Genomic DNA, 23,346 nt, shown 5'->3' on the forward strand with positions numbered 1-23,346 from the left:
CATAGTTGTATACACAAGCCCCAAGGCACTACAGGCTGGGAGATAATCTATCATAATGTCTACATCAGAGGAGGGACAGGGGAGCTCTGATGCTGGGGAAGCCCTGAAGGGGAGGTGGGGGGCTCTGGCTGCTGCGATGCGTTTAAGTTAATGGCGTCTATGATGACGATGGGCCTGGTGGGTTTAATGGGACAGAGGCCCAGTATGGGAGGGGCCCCGGCATTATTATTCTCTACCTTCAGACTAAATGATGTGTTGTGTTGCACTGTTTTAGGAGATCAAAGGTTATGGGTAAGCACACAAAGTGAGAAGTGAAAGACATGTGCCCGTCCCACACAGAGGAGATGGTGGCATCAGCACAAACTGTTGTGTGCAATCTCAGTGGCTTTTTGTGACGGTGTGTTATGATAAATTGTTATTCATTCTCATCCCTCTAGTGAGAGCCCATTCCATTAAAGGTCTAATGTAAAAGCGACCCGTTGTGCTCTCAGAAAACACTTAACGCACACTGCAAATGGCACAATAACGCAGAACCAGGAAAAGGACCAAAATTAGGACAACAGCGTAAAGTAAATAATATTTCTCCACCTTCTTTAGCCTCTCCCTATTGATTCCTCTTTCCATCTCTCTATTTGTCCCTTGATGCACATCAATATATTCTCTCATCTCCATGGCTCCCCTGAGCCCTGGGCTGAGCGATGCATGCTGGGATCTTGGCAGAGGCCAGGAGGCTAATTAGATATTAGTGTGCGTTTAACTCCCACTGAGTTCACTTCCTTTCTTCACCTTTTTAATTCCTCTCCTGACTGCATTCTGGTGCACTGCTGGTTATTTAACCCCTAACAACCTCTTAAGGTGGGCTCAAAGAGGTCACTATGGTCTAAATTAATCAGCCGTTATTAATTTAAGGGTGTGCTTCCTTCACCTGGGAGCGTACATTTGTCACTATGGAGATTTCCACAGTGACAGGCTTTTTTGGCCCAGTTATCCCTGATAATAGATAGAGAGCCTTGACAGCCTATTGGATTAGCCCCTTGTGGTTGGCTTTAATGAAGATTACACACCCCTGTGGTTAACGGATATTAGGAGAGGAAAGAGGCGTGTGGTGAAGCTTGGCACTGACACAGGGCAATACCAGGGCAATTCTGTGTGAAATGTGCCAACTTGTACTGTATGTGTACTGAAAGGACAGGAATGTAGCCAAGGCACCACACTGGTGTCAAATACAGAAATAATGTTGTCTGTCAAAGATCAAAGTACCTGCCTCACGGTTTTTTAAGCAGCCAGGAGCCACTAAGTCCTTGTGTGTGTGCAGGTTTCTGTGTTTGCAGATATGTGCAGATACAGATGCTAAAACTGTTTTACTCACCAGTTGCTCTTCCATGTGTGTCGGACATGCGGGTCGTGGATGCTGTGTTTGTCGGCCTGCTCGTCCAGGAAGTCAAACATGTATTTGATGGCCAGTGGGAGGGCGCTGCCCCGATGGGCCGTGCTGAAGATGGTCTCGAACAGGTCGTCCACAAACTTCTGTAACGTACCCTACAGAGGAGAGAGGAAAAAAGGATTATACAGAGCAAGGTATTTTTTCATTAAATGATATTACAGGTGATGATCATAGAGCCGATACCCAGTACATTAACGTTTTCAAATGTGTTTTGCTAAACTTTTAGAGCATTTGTCTCTCCACTTTAGTTTCCATGACTACACAGGAAGTAATAACGAAACCAATAATAGAGACCTTTAAAGAATACGAAAACGTACAATGCTATAAACAGCTACATCGTACAATTTCAGTTTGGTTAAGCCCGTATCTTTATTGAACTGTAATGAGATTGTCACTGTAATACATTTTGCAACATACAAACGCCTAAAGGTGATGGATTAATGGGTTTAAACGTGTATATTTTCCCTGTGTGAGTTGATGTCACTTTGTCCACAAGCTTGATGTTGATGTGTCTGACTCCTATCTCACAGACCTGGCCCCTAAATTTGCTTGCAGCTTTGATGAGGGAAATTGTTATTTCACAGCTGACTTTTAATAATATCTGGGAACAGGAGGCGCATCTCCTAAGCCTCTTTGTGCTGCCGGATTAGCTCCCACACTGCACCATTGACCCTAATTTGATTTAATGTTGGTGACTTTAAAGAGGAGGAGAGGAAGACAGAGAGTGGGGGAATCTAATCCTCTTGTAAAGAATGGGCTGATGGGATGCACAGGAAAAGGCGAGAGCGAGGGGTGGAAATTAAACGATAGAGGTTTCCTATCAGGAAAAGAGGCCATTGAGTGTGGCAGATGAGGTGTGTACAGGCACTGGCAAATAAAAATCCAATTTGGGTCGGAGCGGGTGACCCAATCAGGGAGTCAAGAGAGGTAGAAGAGAGTGGGAAGAGAGAATCCCGTTAGTACGACAATCAGGCTATAATTCTAATGTGGCCCACATTCCCGACAGCTTATCGCTTTTCTATAGATATGGAATTACATATCTCTATATCAAGCCCACGTGCATTCCAAGTGACAGTCTGCATTAGCTGGTGAGGGAAGACCTAAGATCTGTGTGTGAAGATACCAACACCTGTGTGTGTGCCTACAAGTGCTGCGGCTCTGATATTTTACGTCCTCTATGTTGAGGGGGCTGTCATCATCACAGGGATCTCTTGTTCCCTGGCGAAGCTAGACTGCCAACACACCCCCCCACAAACATCTACCCTGTCATTAGACCACACTTTAAACACAATGTGTCATCTGGATGTTTTGATGCCATCAGCCTCCACATTGAGATGAGAGGCAAACAATCAGAAGACTGGGAGATAGATGGATGAAGAAGGGCACACATGGGAGAGAGGTGGACACACACACACACACACACACACACACACACACACACACACAGACACACACAGACACACACACACACACACACACACACACACACACACACACACACACACACACACACACACACACACACACACACACACACACACACACACACACACACACACACACACACACAAGTAAACAAGTGAGGAAAGAAAATGCAATCCTTCCTAGTGCCCCTCCAAACACACGAGCGTGCCCTGTACCCACACTCAGTCAGAGTGACACTGATGGAGCTAATATGAGAGACGTCAGCGGCGTTGCCAGGGAGAGGTATTTATTGGCAAGGTGAAAGCCAAACGCAGTCAATTACACTGCCTGTCTGCCCAATCATTCCTCACCAAGAGAGATGGCCGGCCAAGATAAACTGGTTATTTCACAGAAACAATCCATCTGGAAAGATGATGTGCTGTCTGCCGTCAGAAAGCACCTTCCTGCTCTCTGGAATGGGATAATGGTAGGGAAGTAGAACGGCTCACAGAGGCTGAGAAGGGATGTGCTTCATGTATGTGGAGGGATATACAGTGTGTGTCATGGCGACAGCTGCTCCTACCTCAATTTTGTTTGTTTGTTTATTTATTTCACATGTTGCTTATCATGTCACTGCCATGCCTCTCTCCCTGTTGTTGTCTCCGTTATCGGCTTTAATTGATCACCTGATTTTACTAATCTGCCCACACATCTGCAGTCATTAGTTCTCCATAGTACAAACAGAAGGAAGTGTTTAGCTGTCACATTGTCTGTTTTGCCTGTGATGTCTGTGTTATTTTTAAAGAAAGATAGAACTGACAAATATTTTTTCTTAGACTTTAAAGGTAAAGTCATAGAAAATCAAATCTCTCTCACTGCAGTATATTCAGGTTTTTTTACAACACAATCTTATGCCTGCACAAGGATTTTGCATTAAGTATTATGTTTTGATTTTGGCCACGGTGGCAGCTGTTACATCTTAGTTGTCTAAAGAGAAACTAAGTAAGTGAAATAAACTAAGTAATCTACTCTGGTCTCATATTATCTGAAGGTAATGATTTAAAAACATATTGGACTTGCTGCCCAACTTCTAAGGGTTGCTTATGAACCCATATGCAAATTAGTTTTATGAGGTCTGCTTATCAGTGCAAGATATTCAAAAATACATGTTTTTATTCACTTCATTCTTCTTTCTATTCCCAGTACTGAGATCTCCATGTGAACTGCTAAAGAAAGGCGGGGATCAAAAACAAACATAAATGCTCCTGAATCCAAAAATTACAGACTCAACATTTTCATATAGAAGGCTGTCTTTTTATTTTACCCTCCATGTACGCCTCTGTTTTTGTCTGAAAGAAGGGATGAGGGAGAAGGTGACTTCGGAGTGGACTGGACATTTGTATTCAGCTGCTGGATCAAAGTCACATTTCCCTCCAAACCAAATTACCTGCTTTTTTCTGAAGGCCATTGTCGGAAGGCACATTCAATAAAGACTCATTTTATAGGCATTTCTATTTTTGCCTCATCCTTTTTTTTATTACAGAAATTCCTTCTCTAGCTTCATGAATCTTTTCTTCTTCACCCTTTTTGATATGCTACGGTATCAACGCAACAGCAAGGAAAAGAGAAAACAAACAGAAATATCTATTTTCTCTTTCTCACCTGAGGGGATAGATGAATACATTTGAATAATCGTTCCCACTGAGATGACTCATCCAAAGTAAATATTAATATATAAATAAAGTGAGTCACGGTTTCAAAAGGTGAAGGTTATAGTGACCTTTTAGCCTTTCACCTGGTGAACTGATTAGAGAAAACATGCATTTAAATGACACCGCCTGCTGTATATAACAGATTCTTATAAATAGTGACTGTTGCATGTTCTGAACATCGATAGCTCACCTTAGTCGCCAGAAGTCGTGTCAGGTAGATTTCAGAGACCATCTTGCTGCCGCGGTCGCCCTCCTTCTGGTCTCCGTGCTCATGGTTCTTCACCAGGTGCCAAACTTTGACCCCGCTCTCCAGGTCAGGAGTGATCATAGGAGTACGGGAGCGCAGGCTGTCGGGGCTTCCAGTGTACTTGATCATGTTCTCTGTGGAGAAAAACATGCATTAGTTCATGTGGAACTGTTTTAACAGAAAACCAAAAGTTAACATTCTTTTCTTCAGGCACGCTTCCATTGGCATTGGCATTTTATATACATCTATTGATATGTACGAAAAAAAGGATTTTGCTGGGTTGTCCCTGCCTGTGTCAGAAAGTATAGAATAGTGCGGGGTCAGTTCCATATCTAAGGTATACAAGAAGAGAAGAAAGCTGATGAAAAATTTGACTAAGGCACTACAAAACATGGAAACAAATACAAATGGAAAAGCTACTAAAAATACTAATCTGTCGCTTCACTAAAGAGGCAAGAAAAGCTTTGACCTGCCTGTCAGCAACCCTTTTTGGACTTCAGGCTTTCAATTTACAGGTTGGGGAGATTGGATATGAAACTTTCAGAAAGTGTGCATGGTTAATTTTTCATTGCTTCTTCTCCTAGGCATGGCATCTGTGGCTGACACAAAATCGAACAGGTGTCAGAAGAGATGAAATATGTATGGCCCACCCAATGGCCGGAGTAGCGATGACATTTCCAAACACATGGCTCAATGAATGTTTACACAGTGTGAAAAAAAATTGATCAGTGGGTGCGGTTCAGAGAGAAGAGTAAAAAATGTTTTTTCCCAGTGACAGAAATCAATTTGTCCAGAGAGAAGGCGGTAGGAGTGAACGGTGGAGAGTGTTCAGGGAAAAAGAGACAGCTGGAGACATCGGATACTGTGTGTGTGTTTGTGGGAGTGTGTGTCTACTGATCAAATGTAATTACATTACAATTAGTCTCTCCTAGGGGGCGTTTCAGGGAGCCATATTTAACTGTAGATGTGTTATAAGACCTGTGTCAAGTATTCTCTGCAATACTTCAATTGGGTGTAACAAGATGTTGGTGTGGTCTTTATAGAAAAGTGGAGTGGGTAGTACTTTCATTTTGTGTTAATGATTTATTCAAGAAGTTGGGAAGCTGAGGGTGAGGCAGAGTGAGGAGAAAGATTCTATTCTGATCCTCACAAAGGACGAGTTATTTTTCTCTGTGGTTTTCTAATGGAAACATGACGTCAAAGACACAAAGTTTCTCCTTTCACTCTCTGACTCAACATGTCACAATGTGTTTGTCTTAATCTCCACATCTTTCTCTCCAGCTCCACTCTCCCTCCCCCTGTCTGTAGCTATATTAAAGTATCTTTCTCGAATACCTGGCCATTGTGCTCACGGAGAGTTCAAAGTCACTCTCAAGTGTGACACTAGTTGTAAAGTGGATCACACTTGCTTTTGAAGTCAATCCCTTAAAAAAGAGTATTGGAGGGAGGGGTTTCTGGTCTCCTCCCTCCCTTTCCGTGTCTCCTCTCACCTTGTCCTATCTGCTCTAATTTGGATCCGGAGAGGCGAGGTGAGGCCGTATGGAGATGAGGCGATGCTAATAATGTGGCTCCACATTTGATGTGTCTGAAGTGTTTGTGGCCGGTGAGGCTGGCCCTTTGATCAGAAACTAACTTGATGGTTTCTCAGGTTGAAGGAGATGCTGAGCAGACGGACACACTGGCACACAGAGTGATGAGAGGACACACTTTAGAGTCTCAAGAGGCCGGGACAATAGATGAGAAGTCTGTTTGGTGTCTTGTTATGTTTTAGGATTACTTTCAACTACTCGAAAATGGTGTCTTATCTTTTTAGGTCTGTCATTGATGTCATGCAGGGTGCTGTGGATGTGGACGTCTCTGATTTATTTGACCTAAAGTATTCCTCCGATTTTATTGAGTGTGTTTTTTAAATGATCATACATGTAGTGTGTACCATGGTGCCTGAAGCAGCTCTCTGACTACAGAAACTTGAAGGTGTACTGAAGCAGGTCGACTTACCATATTTACTTGCAGAAGTTCGAGACACAGTGGAGTTGTTGACTGAATTGTAAGCTGTAACTTGCTTTGGAACCAAAGCCATCACTGCATTATCAGGTACCTGGAAAACAGATACACACGTATTATGCAAATGACTGTTCAAAACAAAAGCCATTTTCAGAGTGTTTTCTCATTTGTGAAGATTTCTAACATAACCAATCAGAAAACCCATAGATCACTGTGTTGGTGTCATTTTCTATATTTCTCTCCATCTATTCTGGTTTCATGTGGATACACAGAGAATATCTGATTACCCTTATATGCTCTGTTCAGCCCACACATGCATATAATAATAATAATAAATTATATTTATATAGCGCTTTTCTGTAATTCAAAGACGTTTTCATATGATGAGTGACAGGGGGAGGGAGGGTTTAGCAGAGCCTGTGTGAGAGGGGATATCCCACAGTCTCTATTCAATAATGCTGTTCCTTAGGGGTAGGTAGTGTGTGTGTGTGTGTGTGTGTGTGTGTGTGTGTGTGTGTGTGTGTGTGTGTGTGTGTGTGTGTGTGTGTGTGTGTGTGTGTGTGTGTGTGTGTGTGTGTGTGTGTGTGTGTGTGTGTGTGTGTGTGTGTGTGTGTGTGTGTGTGTGTGTGTGTGTGTGTGTGTGTGTGTGTGAGAGAAGAGTAAATTAGTGTGTGTCAGTGCTGGTCCATGTGTGTAAATGAATGAATGAGTCAATCGTGCGCTCCTCCTTCCCGAGTCAGCCAAATAGGTTTCAATTAACACAATTGGGTATACTCTGTCCCAGCTGTGCCCAAACACACACATGAACACACGTACACACACTGAAACACACACTAACTCCTATTCTGCATAATCTGGCTACCCGTGCTGCAGGGAAAGGCAGGGTTAATTGAAGTGATCTCTATCCTCGAGTAGGAGGATGGGACAAGATATGAGGGCCATGGGCCTTTGTGCTTATACAGTAGGTGTGTGTGTGTGTGTGTGTGTGTGTGTGTGTGTGTGTGTGTGTGTGTGTGTGTGTGTGTGTGTGTGTGTGTGTGTGTGTCTGAGCCTTTTGAAGATTATATCATTATGTCACCCAGTCACTCAATCTGCTCCTTATGCATATTATGTCTATATTATTGTAAGCAGGGGGCCCACAGGGCTGATCTTGTTATTCCTTTATGGGCCCCCCCAACTCTCCAACCCCCTTAAGCATGCTCCCTGATCACTGCCTTTATATGCTGAATGGATAAAAAGACGAGTAAATCACAATGGAACAGAATGAAAACAGGAGGAGTGGTTTTGGAGGAGAGGATAAAGAAAGAAAGAAAGAGGAAAGCGGTTTCCTGAAAGAGAAATGTATGTGATTATGGGATGGAAAGATCTGATATAGCAAATGTCAAATGTTTGATTTTAGGCTACTCTGTGACGTTTTTCTGAACAAAAACAACGTTTGTGATGCAAACTGTCACATTGTAACTGAAAGCAGGGTGAATTAGGATAGGCTAGTGGCAGATCAAACCAGATTAATTTGATAAAGGAAAGCGCATGATTCTATTGAGTGTGTCTGGTTGGTTGTATTAGCTTCTAATAAGAAAAACACCATACAGTAAGACCAAATATAAGAGCACACCCGGATTGGCCGAGGCAGCATCTATCAATAGAGTCCATCAATTTATTTAGATGAAAAGAGAGACAAGACCTTCAAATACAATGGTTCATAAATGAAATACAGCTATAATAACAAGAGTGGAAATGCTATATATGAAATCTGAGCTGCCCTTTACCAAAGTTAGAGTGTGTTTGTGTTGTCCTCTGCCTTCGATGCTCTTTGCGTAGCCTCCTGACAATATTTGAATGGATAATTTTGCTGTGTCAAGGATAAGGAGACCTCATTCCCTGGCCTGAAAAAATGAATTAACTTCTGTCTTCATTATCTTATCTCAGATTGGAATCAGCTCCCTAATCGATTCCACCCGCGCCTCGTACTCCAAACCTGTTGACACTTGCTGATGCTGGCATTTAATTTAGGCACCACACAAACTGCTCTTGTAAGGGACAGTGGCTGCTCACATAGCTGCTCGGAATATTAACACTATGGTGAAAAAGACGGAATGTTTTACCATCCAGTCTCATCCTGGCTGCCCGGATAGACAGTGGCTGCTCATACTGTATAGGACAAAACACCTTCAGATAAACGTTTATCACCGTCTGCATTAAAGCCTTTGAGTATTTAATGAGTGAAAGTCTTTGTATTTTGTGCACAATGTCTTTATATCAATCCCTGACAATAAATGTGTAAACCTTGTGTCTGTGACCACTGATGAGTCTATTCTGTACATGACATTTTTTGCCGACACCTTATCCATTTGAGAAATAAGAAGCCACTTGGCCGGCACATCAGATGTTATCTGGAGCCCTCTCCACACATAAGGGATTACTTCCAGGTGTCACTGTTGTTGGTCACTTTCTGCGTGTGTGTGTGTGTGTGTGTGTGTGTGTGTGTGTGTGTGTGTGTATGTGTGTGTGTGTGTGTGTGTCAACTGAGGACTTGCACAACTAAATGGCTGGAAAAGTACTATGACTGTATTGTCCATTAGACGGTGTTGGAGCTTAGTGCAGACGGAGTTCACACAGCTTTAGAGGGAGAGGTGGAGTGGAGAGGACATAAGAGAGAGCTTAATGTACGATTGATAAAGGGATGACTGGTGGTAGGAAAGAAATGTACAACTTGTAAATGTAAATCATTACTTTGCTTTCCATTATAAAAGCAAAGTATACAAACCAGCCAGGCTTTGGCAGATAGCAACCAGCTTTTTATTTAACAATCTCTTCTTTCTCTGTGAACTCTAAAACTTTACAAACACTTTCTATTTATAAAACTTTTAAAGACCGTTTGCTATGGTAATGATCGTGTAACAAGCAATGGGTCCAACCCCATGGACCCAAAGTAAACATACTTTGACTCTAGTTCTTAAACAGTTAGAATATTGAGGCGTTATTTGGGGGTAATATGAAGAGTTTAAAGCAGGTTGCAGTCGTCAGTATTTTAGAATCTCTAGTCAAAGCGTACCTGGTAATGGAACAGCATGTTCAGCCTCTTCCAGTCACCTTCGATCTTAGTGGTGACGTCTTCATCCTGCAGGATCACACGCTGTCCACGACCCTGACGCCATTCTGCAATTGCAAAGGGGGAAAGAAAAACGTATTAACAACTATATTCACATAATGCTACTCCTTTAAAAATATTTACTTGTCTTGTATAGTACATGTATGATGCCCTACAATCTAGCTGATATGGCTTTGGCACAAGTAACAATGCACCCATCAGTCTTTCTTAAACAGTCTGACAGTTACCATTCCCTGTATCTACATGTTCCAAAGTTTTAATTAGTATCTTTCATTGTCATGCAAAGCATGAATAGGATCAAAAAAGGTTACAAAAAAGAAACCTTAAGAGTAGAAATAGAAGAAAAAAAGAGGACCCAAACAGATATGCCACATGTTAGAGACGGTAACAAGAGGCTAGTTAAATTAATCACCCTTTCCATCTCTTTTCTGCTGCGATCGATGGCTCTGATTACAGCTGCATGCCCCTGGCTTGTTCAAATCTTTTTCCATCTTCGACACCGGCCCTTATGCTCAGCTCTCTGAAGGTGCTATTTTTCCCTGCTCTCCCCTTTTCAAACCAACATCCACAGCTCTAAGCCCCCTGCCATGCTGCTCTTATTGTCAGGGTCTTTGTTAAAAGCACACCAGGCTGATATCCAAGAGAACGGTCCATGGAGAAACTACAAAGATGCCAGCATAAAGCTACTGCAGATCATTTCCATGGTTTCCAGCTTCCAGCACATAACATTATCTTTGATATAAACAACAGGCTGGCATTTAACTGACCTTACAACACAATTACATCTACATGACATACACTCCGGGCTTCCCCCACATCTTTGCAACTTTCGTACAAAACAAAAGCTTTAGTAGAAACAGCTCGCAACATTATCATACGTAAAAAGGGGAAGTCATATCAAAAACAAACGAGCAGATGATTCCTCTATTGTTTTCACAGACATTCTGGGCTGTATGAATACATTTTCATGTGTGTGCTCCTGCTGTGTTTCCCTCTTGCGTCGGCCACTGTCATCTCCTATTCTGTTCACAAACAGCAAAACAAAGCGGCAATCACTGTGGCGCATGATGAGGCCTGTCTTTGGAGGATCGACCTGAATTGTGTGAGCTTCTGAAAGAATTGGCAGGAAATAAAGATTCTCCTGGTGTTTTTGTCTATACAGTAGATCTTCCCATACAGATGCAAATGAGCGCCTGTCTCCAGTCGAGCTTCAGCAAACACATGAAAATGAGAAAAAATAAATAAATATCCTTGGTGTGAAACCAGAGCAAACTCAATTTACTTGGAATCCCAAATCTGGTGGTTGCTCAGTAGAAAGATTGTGTGTGTGTGTGTGTGTGTGTGTGTGTGTGTGTGTGTGTGTGTGTGTGTGTGTGTGTGTGTGTGTGTGTGTGTGTGTGTGTGTGTGTGGGGACTTGCATTTTGACTCACACTCAGAGAGATAAGGACTTTGGGGAGTGGATGGAAGCTTATGAAGAGAAAGGCTGAAGGTGACTGTTGTACTCCATGGAGATGTGATACACACTTTTGCTCCGGGTAACACTCACACAATGACACAAAGACACACACACTCACACACACAGGATCTAGCCTCTTTGTCCTCAGGCCGCATCTCCTCTGAAGGATTGCAACAGAGGGGATTCAGAAACAATATCTGGGATAACAACACTGCTCGCCGATCCGTCTAGGGACAGGCCTGCCACAGTCTCATTATCATTCATTGCAATCAGAGAGTGTGTGTTTGTTTAAGAGTGTGTCAGAGATCATGACAGCCACCGATTACCTGTAGAATGTGCCTAGAGCAACTTCAAGGTTAAAAAGTGTGTCAAAAATAAAAGATCAATCAAATGGAAGACCTGTTTCCATTGTAAATTGCACAAAACCAAGGAATGATAATCACAACGCATGACACACAAATTAAAATCAACCCTACATGCGTGAAAAGATATAGACCAGGAAGCTGCATTTACTCACTCCCTCCGTTTCTTACATACAAAGCAACTGGCCAGCTATCTGTGACAATCTCCAATTCCCTCTCGTAATCAAACATAATAGAACAACACGTCGAGCCCAAAGGGGGCCATAAAACAATTTTATCCAGGAGTGTCGTCAAAAGGCTAAACCAATCTCTTCACTTAGCTATCACCCAGACAGATTCCCCAAGGTAAGCAGAGCCCATCTTGGATTTAGAGTTGGTTATAAATATGCTATTGCCAACACACCACAAGGGCCTGGAAAATCCTTCCGGCAATATTAAACCATAAAGAAGCACAGTGCGTGGTACAGAGAGAGAGACTGTAGATATTGGCAGACAAACAATCATGTTTAACGTTGTTATGCTCCAAAGGTGTACCAAACCCCCTGATCATGAGTTTTGCAGAGAAGGTATATTGCCCCCTTTCATTAGATAGACCCCTAAAGTAATTTGCAAATATATACGACCGGATAACATTCTGACCTTGTGGAAATAAGTGCATACTGTAGCTGCCAAAAGGGATCATAAAAGACACCAAAAGCCTGCATTTGAACAATCAAGCCCTGCTTACTATCTTACTCAGAAAGAAAGAGAAAAAGAAAGAACGGACACTAGGAAATGATTTTTGTAGGAAAGAGATCACAGAGCGTCTCGATTGATTAGCTGATCAATCATCTGACTCAGACTCTAGTCGAGAAGAGAGTGGATCGATGGGAAGTTTGGGCAGGGGAGAGTCCACTCTCAGACATCTGAGCCAACCCAGCCAGGATGTCAAGTCTCCAAGGGTCTTAAAGAAATCTACTTCTCTATATCTAAGAAGACTTGTACATTTAAAGAGGGGTGGGGAATCCTTTGTAAAAAATCTATGTGTGTCTAAGTTCAGCCTGCTATTCTCCAGACACATAAATAGGAAGCGCTGCATGGTTAGAAATGTTTTGACAAGCTGAACAGTAACTGAAAGCTTCAGCGAGACTACAATGGTGAACAGAAGAATAAAAAAGATCCCATTATACACATAAATACATAAAGGAATGCAAAACTCTCCAACGGGACATGTTTTGATTGCATTCGGAGCACTTTATCTTTCCAGTCGTTTGATGTTGCTGTTAATTTCCCTACAGGTGCTAGTATTATCTATGGTGTTCTTATGTGTCGAGTTTTATTTTATCCATTTGTTTTTAGGATTTTATGATTATTTTACGGATGTGGATATTACCTATTACCTCTCGTTTTTATACTTTTGTTTAATATATGATGTGCTTTATGAGTGAGCGGTGTTATTGTCTTTCTCGATCTTTAAGTGACTTAATTAAACAAATTCCAATCCAACATGTCATGGCAAAGTATTGAGTCTGAGGCTGCAATCAGAAATTGATGGAAGGACTGCCATGATAATTGTCATTATCCTTATTCAGCATTGTAAATAAACAGTTCCACTACTAAATACATCACATATGACTATTTGCCTGCTTTTTTCGCATTATTTATATATATCAAGACAAGGATTAATACCCAGGTCCATGTCGGAGGCTTTCAGGCGGTGGGAGTGTGGGACGTTCTTGTAGATGGCGTCCAGGATCTTTTCCTTCACCTGGCTGATGGTGTCACAGTTCAGCGCCTTCACCTGGATCTCTGGGCTTTTCTCATTCTCTGGATGGATGCAGTTCAACACCTGTAGCACAAATACACATTATTATTCCCAGGTATCTAAAGGTAGGAATTCTGGCAATATTGGTAACTGCAGCAGTCCATGTTTGTGAGATGATTCAGAGCAAAGGATATATTGTGCTTTACGTAATGTATGTGTAATCTTCGTAGAGAAAATGTGTGTGTGTATGTGTTAACCTTGTTGATTGCATTGGATTTGTACTCAATGGAATTGAAATCATTCTGTGCTCGCCAAAGGGCCTTTGAGATAATTGCAGGGAAGAAAAAGATCATTCACCAGGGAAGCTGCTTTTTCATCAGAGCTTGAAGAGAGACAGCAATGTGCTTCCTCAATTGATGAGCAGCAGTAAACCAGCTAATTATAATATTATTAGCATATTTATCAGTTCTGTCTCCAGGTGTGTGGAGAATTACCCAAAATACAAGAGGAGCACAAAAACACGTATTAAAAGAGAGGGTCAACGTGTAATCAAGGTTTTTTTCTATCACAGTTCTTGAAAGCTGTCAGGACTTTAACAGTGCTGAGTTGTCCCCATTCAAACAAACACATCAGATGACTGGAGAACAGAGAGGTTCCAGAAGGAGAATGCTTCATCATCTCTCTCCATATGTAGCCATTCAAACATGCATATTCCGAAATGATCTATTTCCCTTTGTCATTTCCAAGCCTTTCTCTTTTTCTTGACAGCTCTTGTACAGGAAGTGAGGCCGACGCTCCTGTGCCCTCTGCATGTAGAGCGTGACAACGACAACTTTATGCTGCATTGCTCATCTCATGACCGACAACCCATAACCACCCTGTTCCTCCCCTCTTCTCCCTGGAAGCATATTAAGTGTCCCCTTTCAGCCCCTGCACCCCGGGCCTGGTGAACCCCTTACCAGCGTCTTGTAGTCAATCTGTTGTCTGATGAGCTTGTCTTCGCTGAGCGAGTAGCGGGCTTCTCCTGTGATGGAGTCAATGGGGCCTTTCTCCATCTGCTGCTTGATGGCACAGAAGAGGGAGAAGAGAGGTTCGCCTGCACACTCCTGTGACATCCGGAGAGAGAGGAAGACAAAGTTAACAGGGCGGAAGAAAACTTTGAAGCCATTCTACACTTGGATGACAGCAAAGTTTAGTAATGAACAAATGTTGTATTTGTTTTTGTTATGTTTTTCGGGCTGACCAAACAACATCATAACACCCCTACATTAGAATATAATTTCACTCAAATGTGCCAACTTTTTGGGATGATTGAATGGGTAGCATAGAGTGAACATTGTTATAAAACATAGACTCTTGAAGCCTGAAAACAGTGTTGTTAATCAACCAGAAGAGACTGGCCATTTATCATTGTTTTTATTCTCCTCCCAGCTGCAGTAAAGCAACGAATAGAGAGAGGAAGGTTGAAGACAAATGGTCAATTGACTTTTTAGTGAATACTGTTGCTGTAGGGTATTACTTCTTAACGCCACATCCATATCATCATACAGTATATTCTAGCTGAAATTAACAGAATCGATATATTCATGTACCTAATTATACCTAAAATACAGGTCTGATCGAAGTCATGAGAAGTATAATATTCTTACAATTAATTGCTATTGTATCCACAATCTGCAAATTTGGGAGTAAACAAAACCCTTGGCTCAATAGTGAAGCAAACATTGAAGATGTACCTTGAGAAACTTGTAGAGGAGGAACGTGAACCAGTTGGTCAGCATTTTCTCTGCAACGGACTCAGTCCTGCAAACAGAAAGACACAAAGCACATCATGAACTTATGATCCGCAACGCTGTTATTACCATCATAAATATTCAACAAAGTCATCAAATATTCTTCTAAAAATGATGACCGCTGTTAATGAATAGGCTTTCGTTACACAAATATAATTGCAAAGACATGGATTGAGTGAGCCTTTGCACATATGACGGCCTTTCAGCCAATCTCTCGGCTGGCTTTTATGTTCAGGCACGCCAAAGGCAGCTTGTCTATGGCGGCGGGATTTTAATATGAGGCAAAGCAATTAAAAGCCTTTATTTGATCCCGGTGGATTGATGTCGTTAGGGGCTGGATGGGCTCTGTAATAACACTGGCCTCATTATCAAGTGCTCCCTTGCCTATTCACTGGACCAACACTCGATCCGTGCACAATAGAAAGTGAATGAATACATCTCCCTTTCTTTCTCTGCCTGGCATCCATGCTCTACTGGTGTGGCAAAATGGTGTGTGTCTGCATTTGTGTGTATGTGTTGACCTGGGCCAACAGTGTGATTGATCCCGTGTGAATGACTAATCTGCATACATATTAACAACAGCGGTGGTTGCGAGGGGAGAAAGAGGAGAGGCAGGATCGGATATCCTTTGACAGCAACCTTCTTGACCAGCAGCAGGGGTGTGTGGGTAATCTGTCAGAACACCTCAGACACACACACACAACCCTCCCTCTGCTTTCAATGAGCAACAACCATAGGCATAAATATTTTAGGATTAGGATCCATTGTGTCCGTGTGTATGTGTGTGTGTTTTGGTTTTGTCCCGTGTTTCAGCTGCCACCTGCAGCCCTCCTGCCTTCCTCCATTCAGACAGCCTCTTTAAGGGGCTCCACACACTGAGACATGAGCGGGGGGGATATAATGTCCGCTGTGCCAGTGGGTTGGCTTGGAACCCCCTGCCATCATTGGCACAACACCTGGGGGGGATTAACTTCCTGTCTCTAACTGTGCCCGCACTTTTATTTAGCTGCCCCCACCCCCCCCTGCCCTTCCTCCGTCCGTAGATCCAAGGGTCAACAAGGTCACTTTTCATCTTTTCTTTCATGTGTCCTTGCTTTCTTCCGTGCTCCCTCTGGCTTCCTCCTGCAATCATACACACTTCCAAATCCTCTCCATTTCCACAAATGTAGCCCATCTATCAAAGGGATGAAAGGAGCATGGAGGAACGAGGAGGTGCACAGGAAAGGAGGGAGGGAGGGAGGGGACAGTGGAACAGGAAAATTAGGAAACGAATGAGAAGAAATGAATTGGTCGAGTCTGGCTTTTGCTTTTCTTCTTTTAAACTTGCCTTTCTCTATTCACTTCAAATAGATATTGTGTGCCTGTGTAAGTGGACAAGTGTGCCGCTGTTTTAAGGCGAGCGTGCAAAAAGCACAAATTAATCCCACTGCGGATGTATTCAGAAATGACCATGTGTGTCTGTTGTGTGTGTGCATGCTTCTGGCAGTGGGTGCTGGCCCTGCTGTAGTAAGAAGTCTTGGCACGGCCCCAGCAGTTTGCTTATGCTCACTCTCCATCAGAGCGCAGTGGGAATGAGGATAGAAATGGCACTGTGACGGAGCTGCTTTGGGATCTAACGTTAGCATTTAGTATTACACGTTTCAAACATTCTTCTCCAAACCTTTGCTAAGCTGCTACTCAAAACACAGCACAACCTGTGTTGGGGTTAATGCAATGAAATGTGCCGTGGCGTGTTGGCATGGTCAGGTGGGCCGTGTTGGCAGCCGTTCAGAGGGGCAGTGGGCGTGGAGAAGGATGTAGAGCAGAGGGGACCTGGCAGAGTGGACTTCCTCCTGATCACTGATGAAGGGGTGATGGGAATGTTTGCTCCATCACACATTGAACATTTGGGTTGGTCATAGCTCCAACCAGCTTTTTTTTCTGTGCAAATAGTACTTTCTGCAAACTCTCACTTCCTGGAGTGTAAATCTATAGCCGCATTCACACCGCAGGACTTTCCCTGGTACTTTGGTTCTTTAGTTCCGTTAGTACCAATAATGTCGCGTTCACACCGCCGGGACTACTCAGTGCCGGGAACTCTTTTGGCCATTTTCAGTCCCTGCTAGAGAGGTGGTACGAACCTGGTGATAAAAGAGTGCCAATTTCTATTCTATTTTTATTGGCTGGGCGAATTGCAAACCACGCCCCGTTAGACTCTGAATTAATTTTGTTAGGCAGCCATTTTTTTCCTCGCTACAAAACCACATCCACACCTGAGCGAGTAGTTTTTTTGTACTTTAAAGCAGTTATGACCACACGTACTACATCACCGGAGCGGTGGAATGATGAGGAAGTGTCGGCGCTTCTGGCAATTTACTCTGAGGACGGGATGCAGCAGCTTCTACAGAAAGCAGTTCCCAACTCCAAATGTTTTGAGCGATGTTCGCAAAAGCTACTTGAGCGGCGTGATGCCGTTATTGTTATGTCTTGACCGTGCAATAAAACAAACAAACTGGCGAAGCTTTATTTATTGTGTCCTACCCCAAATTTGCAGAATAGAAGAATGTGAGAGCAGACAGGTGTCGGTGGTTTAATTTATCTACAATGTTGCAACCTTGTGCAGCAATGGCAGGGGCAGAAACACAAGTCTTACACACATAAACACAAGTCATTTATCATGTCATTTGTTTTAGATAAATAAGGGAAAACACCAAACAACGGTTAATGTCCTTTTCCAAAATCAGCCTGAGGGGGTAATATATAATAAATACATAAAGATAAAGTCCATTGTTATAATGGGGTATTTTATTTGTAAATGACCCTTATAACCCAGCCTCATGGTGCACATGATTCTTTGCTTGGACATTTTGTTGGTTTGAGTCATTTGAGCTCAGATTCTAGTAGGGACATAAAGTAACACGTATCTTAGGAAGATATGAACTTCATCTTGGTGAAGTTGATGCTGAATTCACTATTTAGTAGATAATCATGTGACACTTTATCTTTGCACTACGGTCTGTCTTCTGAGCCTACCTATTATATATATATATATATATATATATATATATATATATATATATATATATATATATATATATATCATGTACAGCGGGTGGGCTTTATACCCCCTCCCCTGTGTAGTTATTCTTCTCTCGTTTTTTTTTGTACTCGCCGTGAAGTGGTTTTGCGGCCTGCCAGTAAACCCAGAGAAGAAGAAGATGAAGTGACGTCAGCGTAATCTTGCCTCAGGGAAAGTACTGCGGTGTGAATGCGATTGGCACTAGCCCCCTGGCGGATTGAGTGCCGTGGTACTTTAGTGCCGGCACTAAAGTACGGCAAGTCCTGCGGTGTGAAAGCGGCTTTTGAGGGTGGATGTAATCCTGCTCCTCTGCTCATTTAAGCGTTTCAAACAGCCTCTCTTGTTTACTGATATCACTTTGGCTTAGCTGGGTTAACCGAACATGTAACTGCATCTGAGTCTCTCCTGGTTCAGTCATATGTGAAAACAGCGCAGTTTGAGATCAGAAATCATTTCCATGTTTCACTCTGCCTCCCTGTGAGGAAGATTGCTCATCCTGAGTGTCAAACAGTCTCACAGTGACGCCTAACTGCGGACCTGTTTTCAACAAAGATATCTTTAAAGTTAACAAGGTGCTTTTAACCCTGTGCTGGGATTTTGTGTCCGTGTTTAAGCCGAAGCAAAGCTGTGATCCACACAAGAACATATTGGGCTTTCATATTTTGACCAATATTAAAACTGGTATTCTGACACATTAACAGCAGCCAAAGTAAACTTAAGGCTTTGTAAAATGGTGTTTAACTCTGTACGACAGGAAGAAGGATGGTGTTGAGGGGAGGCGAGTGAGGGGGTGGAGGAATGGAGGGGAGAAAGGCGTTTCAGGAGGAAAAGGCTGAGAGGAATGCGACAGATGGTTGGGGAAGGCTCTCGTTAGTTAGCTTGCCTGGTGGTTGTGCTTCAGCACAGGTTGAGATGGGACAGATGGAAGGATGTGTGTTTGTGTGTGGAGAGAGAGCAAAAAGACACACACATGCACACACGGAGATTTCTTGGAAGCGGAGGCAGTGGGTAGCCATGCTCAGATGCTGTGCCAGAGACACCCTGCTCACGCACTTTAAGCATTGATTTAGCAATCAAGAAAACAGGGGAGGGGAAAGAGGGGGGGGGGATATAGATTGAGCGAGCGAGTATAAGGGAGGAAGAGAGAGATAAAGAAAGTGACGGTGGCAAGTGGCACAAGCATCAGAACAAATAGAGGAGGAAGCAGAGGCAGTGTGAGGGAGAATAACACTCAATGTGAGCAAACATGGTGAAAGAGAGAAAGAGTGAGAGGGAAGAGGAAGAAAGGGGGAACTAACAAAACAAATGAAAGAGAGGAGAAGAGGGAATAGGTGCTATCTTTCCAGACAAGATTAAGCTCCATCTTCACAGCCTTATGCCGGACTATCTGGGCTATTTTCAGCCGCTATCCAAGGACACGCCAGTCAACCCGCTCTATAGGGTGGCATAGCTTGATCACACTGCCTCATCACAACTGAAATGCCTGCTGGGATGTCGAAGGACTAACAAGCGCTTCTAAGAAGAAAGGACCAGATGAAGACAGTCTGATCAGTGCCAATCACAATGGTGTGGATGACAAATGGGCTATCAAACCGGCCGAGCGTTTGTTGTTAACATGGCTCTCCCTCCAGTGCTGCACTGTGATTGGCTTTCTCCCAGGTTTACTTCTCCCTTCCTGACAAGGACTGAAAGTGTCATAGAAGACAGTTTGTTTCACTCTGGTTCACATTTTAAGAACAACCATGCTAATATAGAAAGGTAAAGCTAATATGGACATTTTAACCAATGTGTGAATGTATCACAAGATGTATTGTTTGTCATCACAATATTGGAGAATGTTTTTGCACATGGCAGTTTCTCCTCTCACGGTTCAGACCTTGCACATTCAAAGCAATAGTGACATGTAAACTAAGTGATCAAAGAGCTCCCTACCTGCCTGCATGCCCCAGCAGTCAGCATGCCTTACTTGGTGACACAGCTTTAAGTGTCTCCATTGTCCTTGACTCCCTTTCCCTGGCTCTGCTGTGCCGCTGTCTCTCCTGCTGTATCTCCAGGATCAGCCGTTACTCCATTGTTTAGTGGCTGCACCAAACTTGGTGAGCTCTTGCTGCAATTAATTATGGCTCCTGTGCCCAGACAACATTAATCTCCCTCTGCATCACCAAGCATCGTCTAAACATGCTTTCATGAGATGAAAATGCCCATGGTACGAGGATCAATTTCAGTCCTCTTCCAATAAATACACACACACATGCGACAAGCATATATCATAATATATGCTTGTCGCATGTGTGTGTGTATTTATTGGCAGGGATGAGTTTTTAGCCTGAGGGAAAATCAGAATTGTAATTGAAAAGAGACTAATTAATTTGGAAGGTGCCTCGCAAATCATCTGGGGGTGTCAAGAGTTGCCGGTTGACCCCCGAGCAAAACAACATACAAGTCCATATGTATGAATAGGCATGCGTGCAAATATTACACACATACACATCAGCTGAAAGGCAGACGGTTTACTCAAGTAACCATAATCATCACATTTACTACACACTGCGGGCAGGCAGCAAATCCCTTACAATTCTGCGTTCAAGTGCGTGCCATTAAAGCTCTGACTACAAATCCAAGGGAGGAACATGACTGTGTTGAAGTGCAAGCTTTCACTGTTTTCCGCTTTTTTCAGAAGTGACTATTTCCCCCCCTCTTGAGCTATGTGAAACTCTATTCAGTGCTAATTAATCATAATTATTTTGCTAATGATGTGGCATAGCAACACGCTCTGGTTTCTCTGAGACAGAGCAGGCAATTCAAGGTCACGGGAGTTAATCCAAACATGTCACAGTTAGGAACAGACACAAAGAGAGTAGCACATCCAGTCCTTGATATTAAAGTGTGTACATTAACCAGTACAAACATTTATCCCTATCCCCAACCAAGCACAAACCCTATGTTTACAGAAGTGGAATCTGTGTGGCAGGTGTTCAGTGTGTAAATATAAATCATAGGGAGAGAGTTATTTGGTTGAACTTTTCTTTCTTGATGAATCATCTGCATCTTCAAAGGTCACTACCAGCTGTATAACTTTAGCCACTTGTTAGAAGGGTATAAGAGGTAAGTTAAACTCGGCACATCTTTTCCGGCCTGGTTCTCACCTTCGTAGCAGCAGCTTGGGGTGGTTCTTGCTCTCAAGGTTGCGGTCTATAAGGTCAGACAGCAGGTGTTTGAGGACATCAGTGGCGTACTCCAACTTGCTCTGCAATACTGTCATGATAAGTGAGGCCACGTTGCCACGGTCCCTCATGGAGAAACCACGCTGGGCCTCCAGAGTGCGAATAAAACACAGCAGGAAGACCTTGTTGTTAATGAGCTGGCCGAACAGCTTCAGCCCCTTCTCCACTTGCTCCTGCCGGTAGCCTGGCACCTGTGAACACAGCAGACATGTTCATTTGACAGGGACACATTAAAAATAACAAGGAGTGGAACAAGTACAGAATCCATGTAACACATTCAAAGCCATGTCATATAAACCCAATCAGTCATCAGTTCCTGCATCCCTAGTCAAATACTTAAACATTGCTGAATAAACACAGTTTTATATAACATATAATCATGATAACTATATTTTGATCAGGTTCATATATGTGCTTTATTTACGCACGTGAAAATGTATTAGAAGTAATAATTGAATTCAGGTCTGGTTTCTCTAATTGAAAGTGCAGGTATCAGTTAATAAATCTGTCCTCATAAATAAGGAGGAAGAAAGGAGAAACAGAATGAGAGAAAGAAAAAAAAGCAACAAGGGAGATAAGGAGTTTAACATCTTGCAGCTTTTGTTGCATTTAGTGTGAAGGTTGAGAATAAAGGCAGGAAAACAATAGGTCTCTTGCGGGAATGCTTATTATGTCGATGGTGCCGTGTTCCACACTAATGTACGTTGAAAGGAAGAGGCAGTGATGTGAATTCCCCTCGTCTGAGCCCACAATGTCCCTGCTCCATTTATACTAGGCACTTCTTCTTTTCCCCGTAAATAGCACCCATTGAGATTACGTTTTTTTGTATCTGTCAAGAGCACTTGTGGTAAGACGGCATGTCTTTGTACCCAATGCAGCTGCCAACCAGCATATGTTCTGTCTTTTACCTTTCCTGGAGGAAACTCTTGTAATCAGCTGGGAGCTATTGTTAAGTGGCAAGTCTAATTTAATACGCCTGACAAGATGCATACAATGTGTGTGCTTCAAGTGTTGGCATTTTCCTTTTTTTCGTTTATACACTATGAGCTTGTGAATGAAAGCACACAATAAGGAAGTCTTGAAAATGTTATTGTGAATGTTTCGTGCTTTTTTTCTACATAATAAACTGTAAGTGTTTGCAGGTTATAGACCAAGCAAATGTATTATACTCTACCGTAGAACAAACATGTGTAACATTATGGATTATGGAGACGGTGCATGAAAGGAGCTACATGTCCTAACCTACACACAATCTTCACAGGGTCACTGGGATATTTGAGTTTGGCAGGCAGATAGAAGAAAACAATATGGCAACCGCTGCTGAAATGGAATTGTTTCCGTAAGGATCAAGAGGGAAATGGGGAAACAATCATACGAAGCAGCAGGCAAAATGAGATTTAGAGGTATAGTCAAGTTGTTAGGAAAATAAATTGTAGAGGCAAGGAAGTAATTTTGACTCCTAAGAACCAACCTCAACAGTGACCAGGAATACATATAATGTGAAAGGGTAGGCTTTACAGAGCTCACACATGCCAGACTATATTTTTACATTTTTCCTTATTTTAACTGACTGTGGAAATCCAGTTTTTATGTAAACCTTGAAAGAGTTTTATCCCCTATGCTCTTTCTTTCTGAAACCCACAGTCAAAAACGGGACTTTAAATGATCTGACACATCAATAACAATTAGGCAGCCATAAACCGCCTAAAACAAGGCGTCTGCTTTTTTCATTAGGCTTTAATTCCATATTATACTCCTCATACAGTTCCACATTTACACCAATTA

At 42.7% G+C, this 23,346-nt stretch overlaps 1 protein-coding gene across 2 annotated transcripts in view; it reads right to left on the bottom strand.

The window, feature by feature from the left end:
* Window positions 1–23,346, bottom strand: part of plxna4 (plexin A4) — a 229,002-nt gene that overhangs the window by 11,497 nt on the left and 194,159 nt on the right. For both annotated transcript variants that reach the window (XM_079656550.1, XM_079656549.1), the window contains exons 22-29: window positions 21,484–21,752; window positions 15,223–15,289; window positions 14,446–14,592; window positions 13,411–13,570; window positions 9,867–9,970; window positions 6,806–6,905; window positions 4,751–4,941; window positions 1,370–1,539 (exon numbers count right to left, since the gene is read on the bottom strand). In XM_079656550.1, coding sequence (XP_079512676.1) covers window positions 1,370–1,539; window positions 4,751–4,941; window positions 6,806–6,905; window positions 9,867–9,970; window positions 13,411–13,570; window positions 14,446–14,592; window positions 15,223–15,289; window positions 21,484–21,752 — 1,208 coding nt within the window. The remainder of the gene's footprint in view (window positions 1–1,369; window positions 1,540–4,750; window positions 4,942–6,805; window positions 6,906–9,866; window positions 9,971–13,410; window positions 13,571–14,445; window positions 14,593–15,222; window positions 15,290–21,483; window positions 21,753–23,346) is intronic.

The sequence above is a fragment of the Notothenia rossii genome (assembly GCF_949606895.1).
Source record: "Notothenia rossii genome assembly, chromosome: 10".
In the NCBI taxonomy this organism is placed as follows: Eukaryota; Metazoa; Chordata; class Actinopteri; order Perciformes; family Nototheniidae; genus Notothenia; species Notothenia rossii.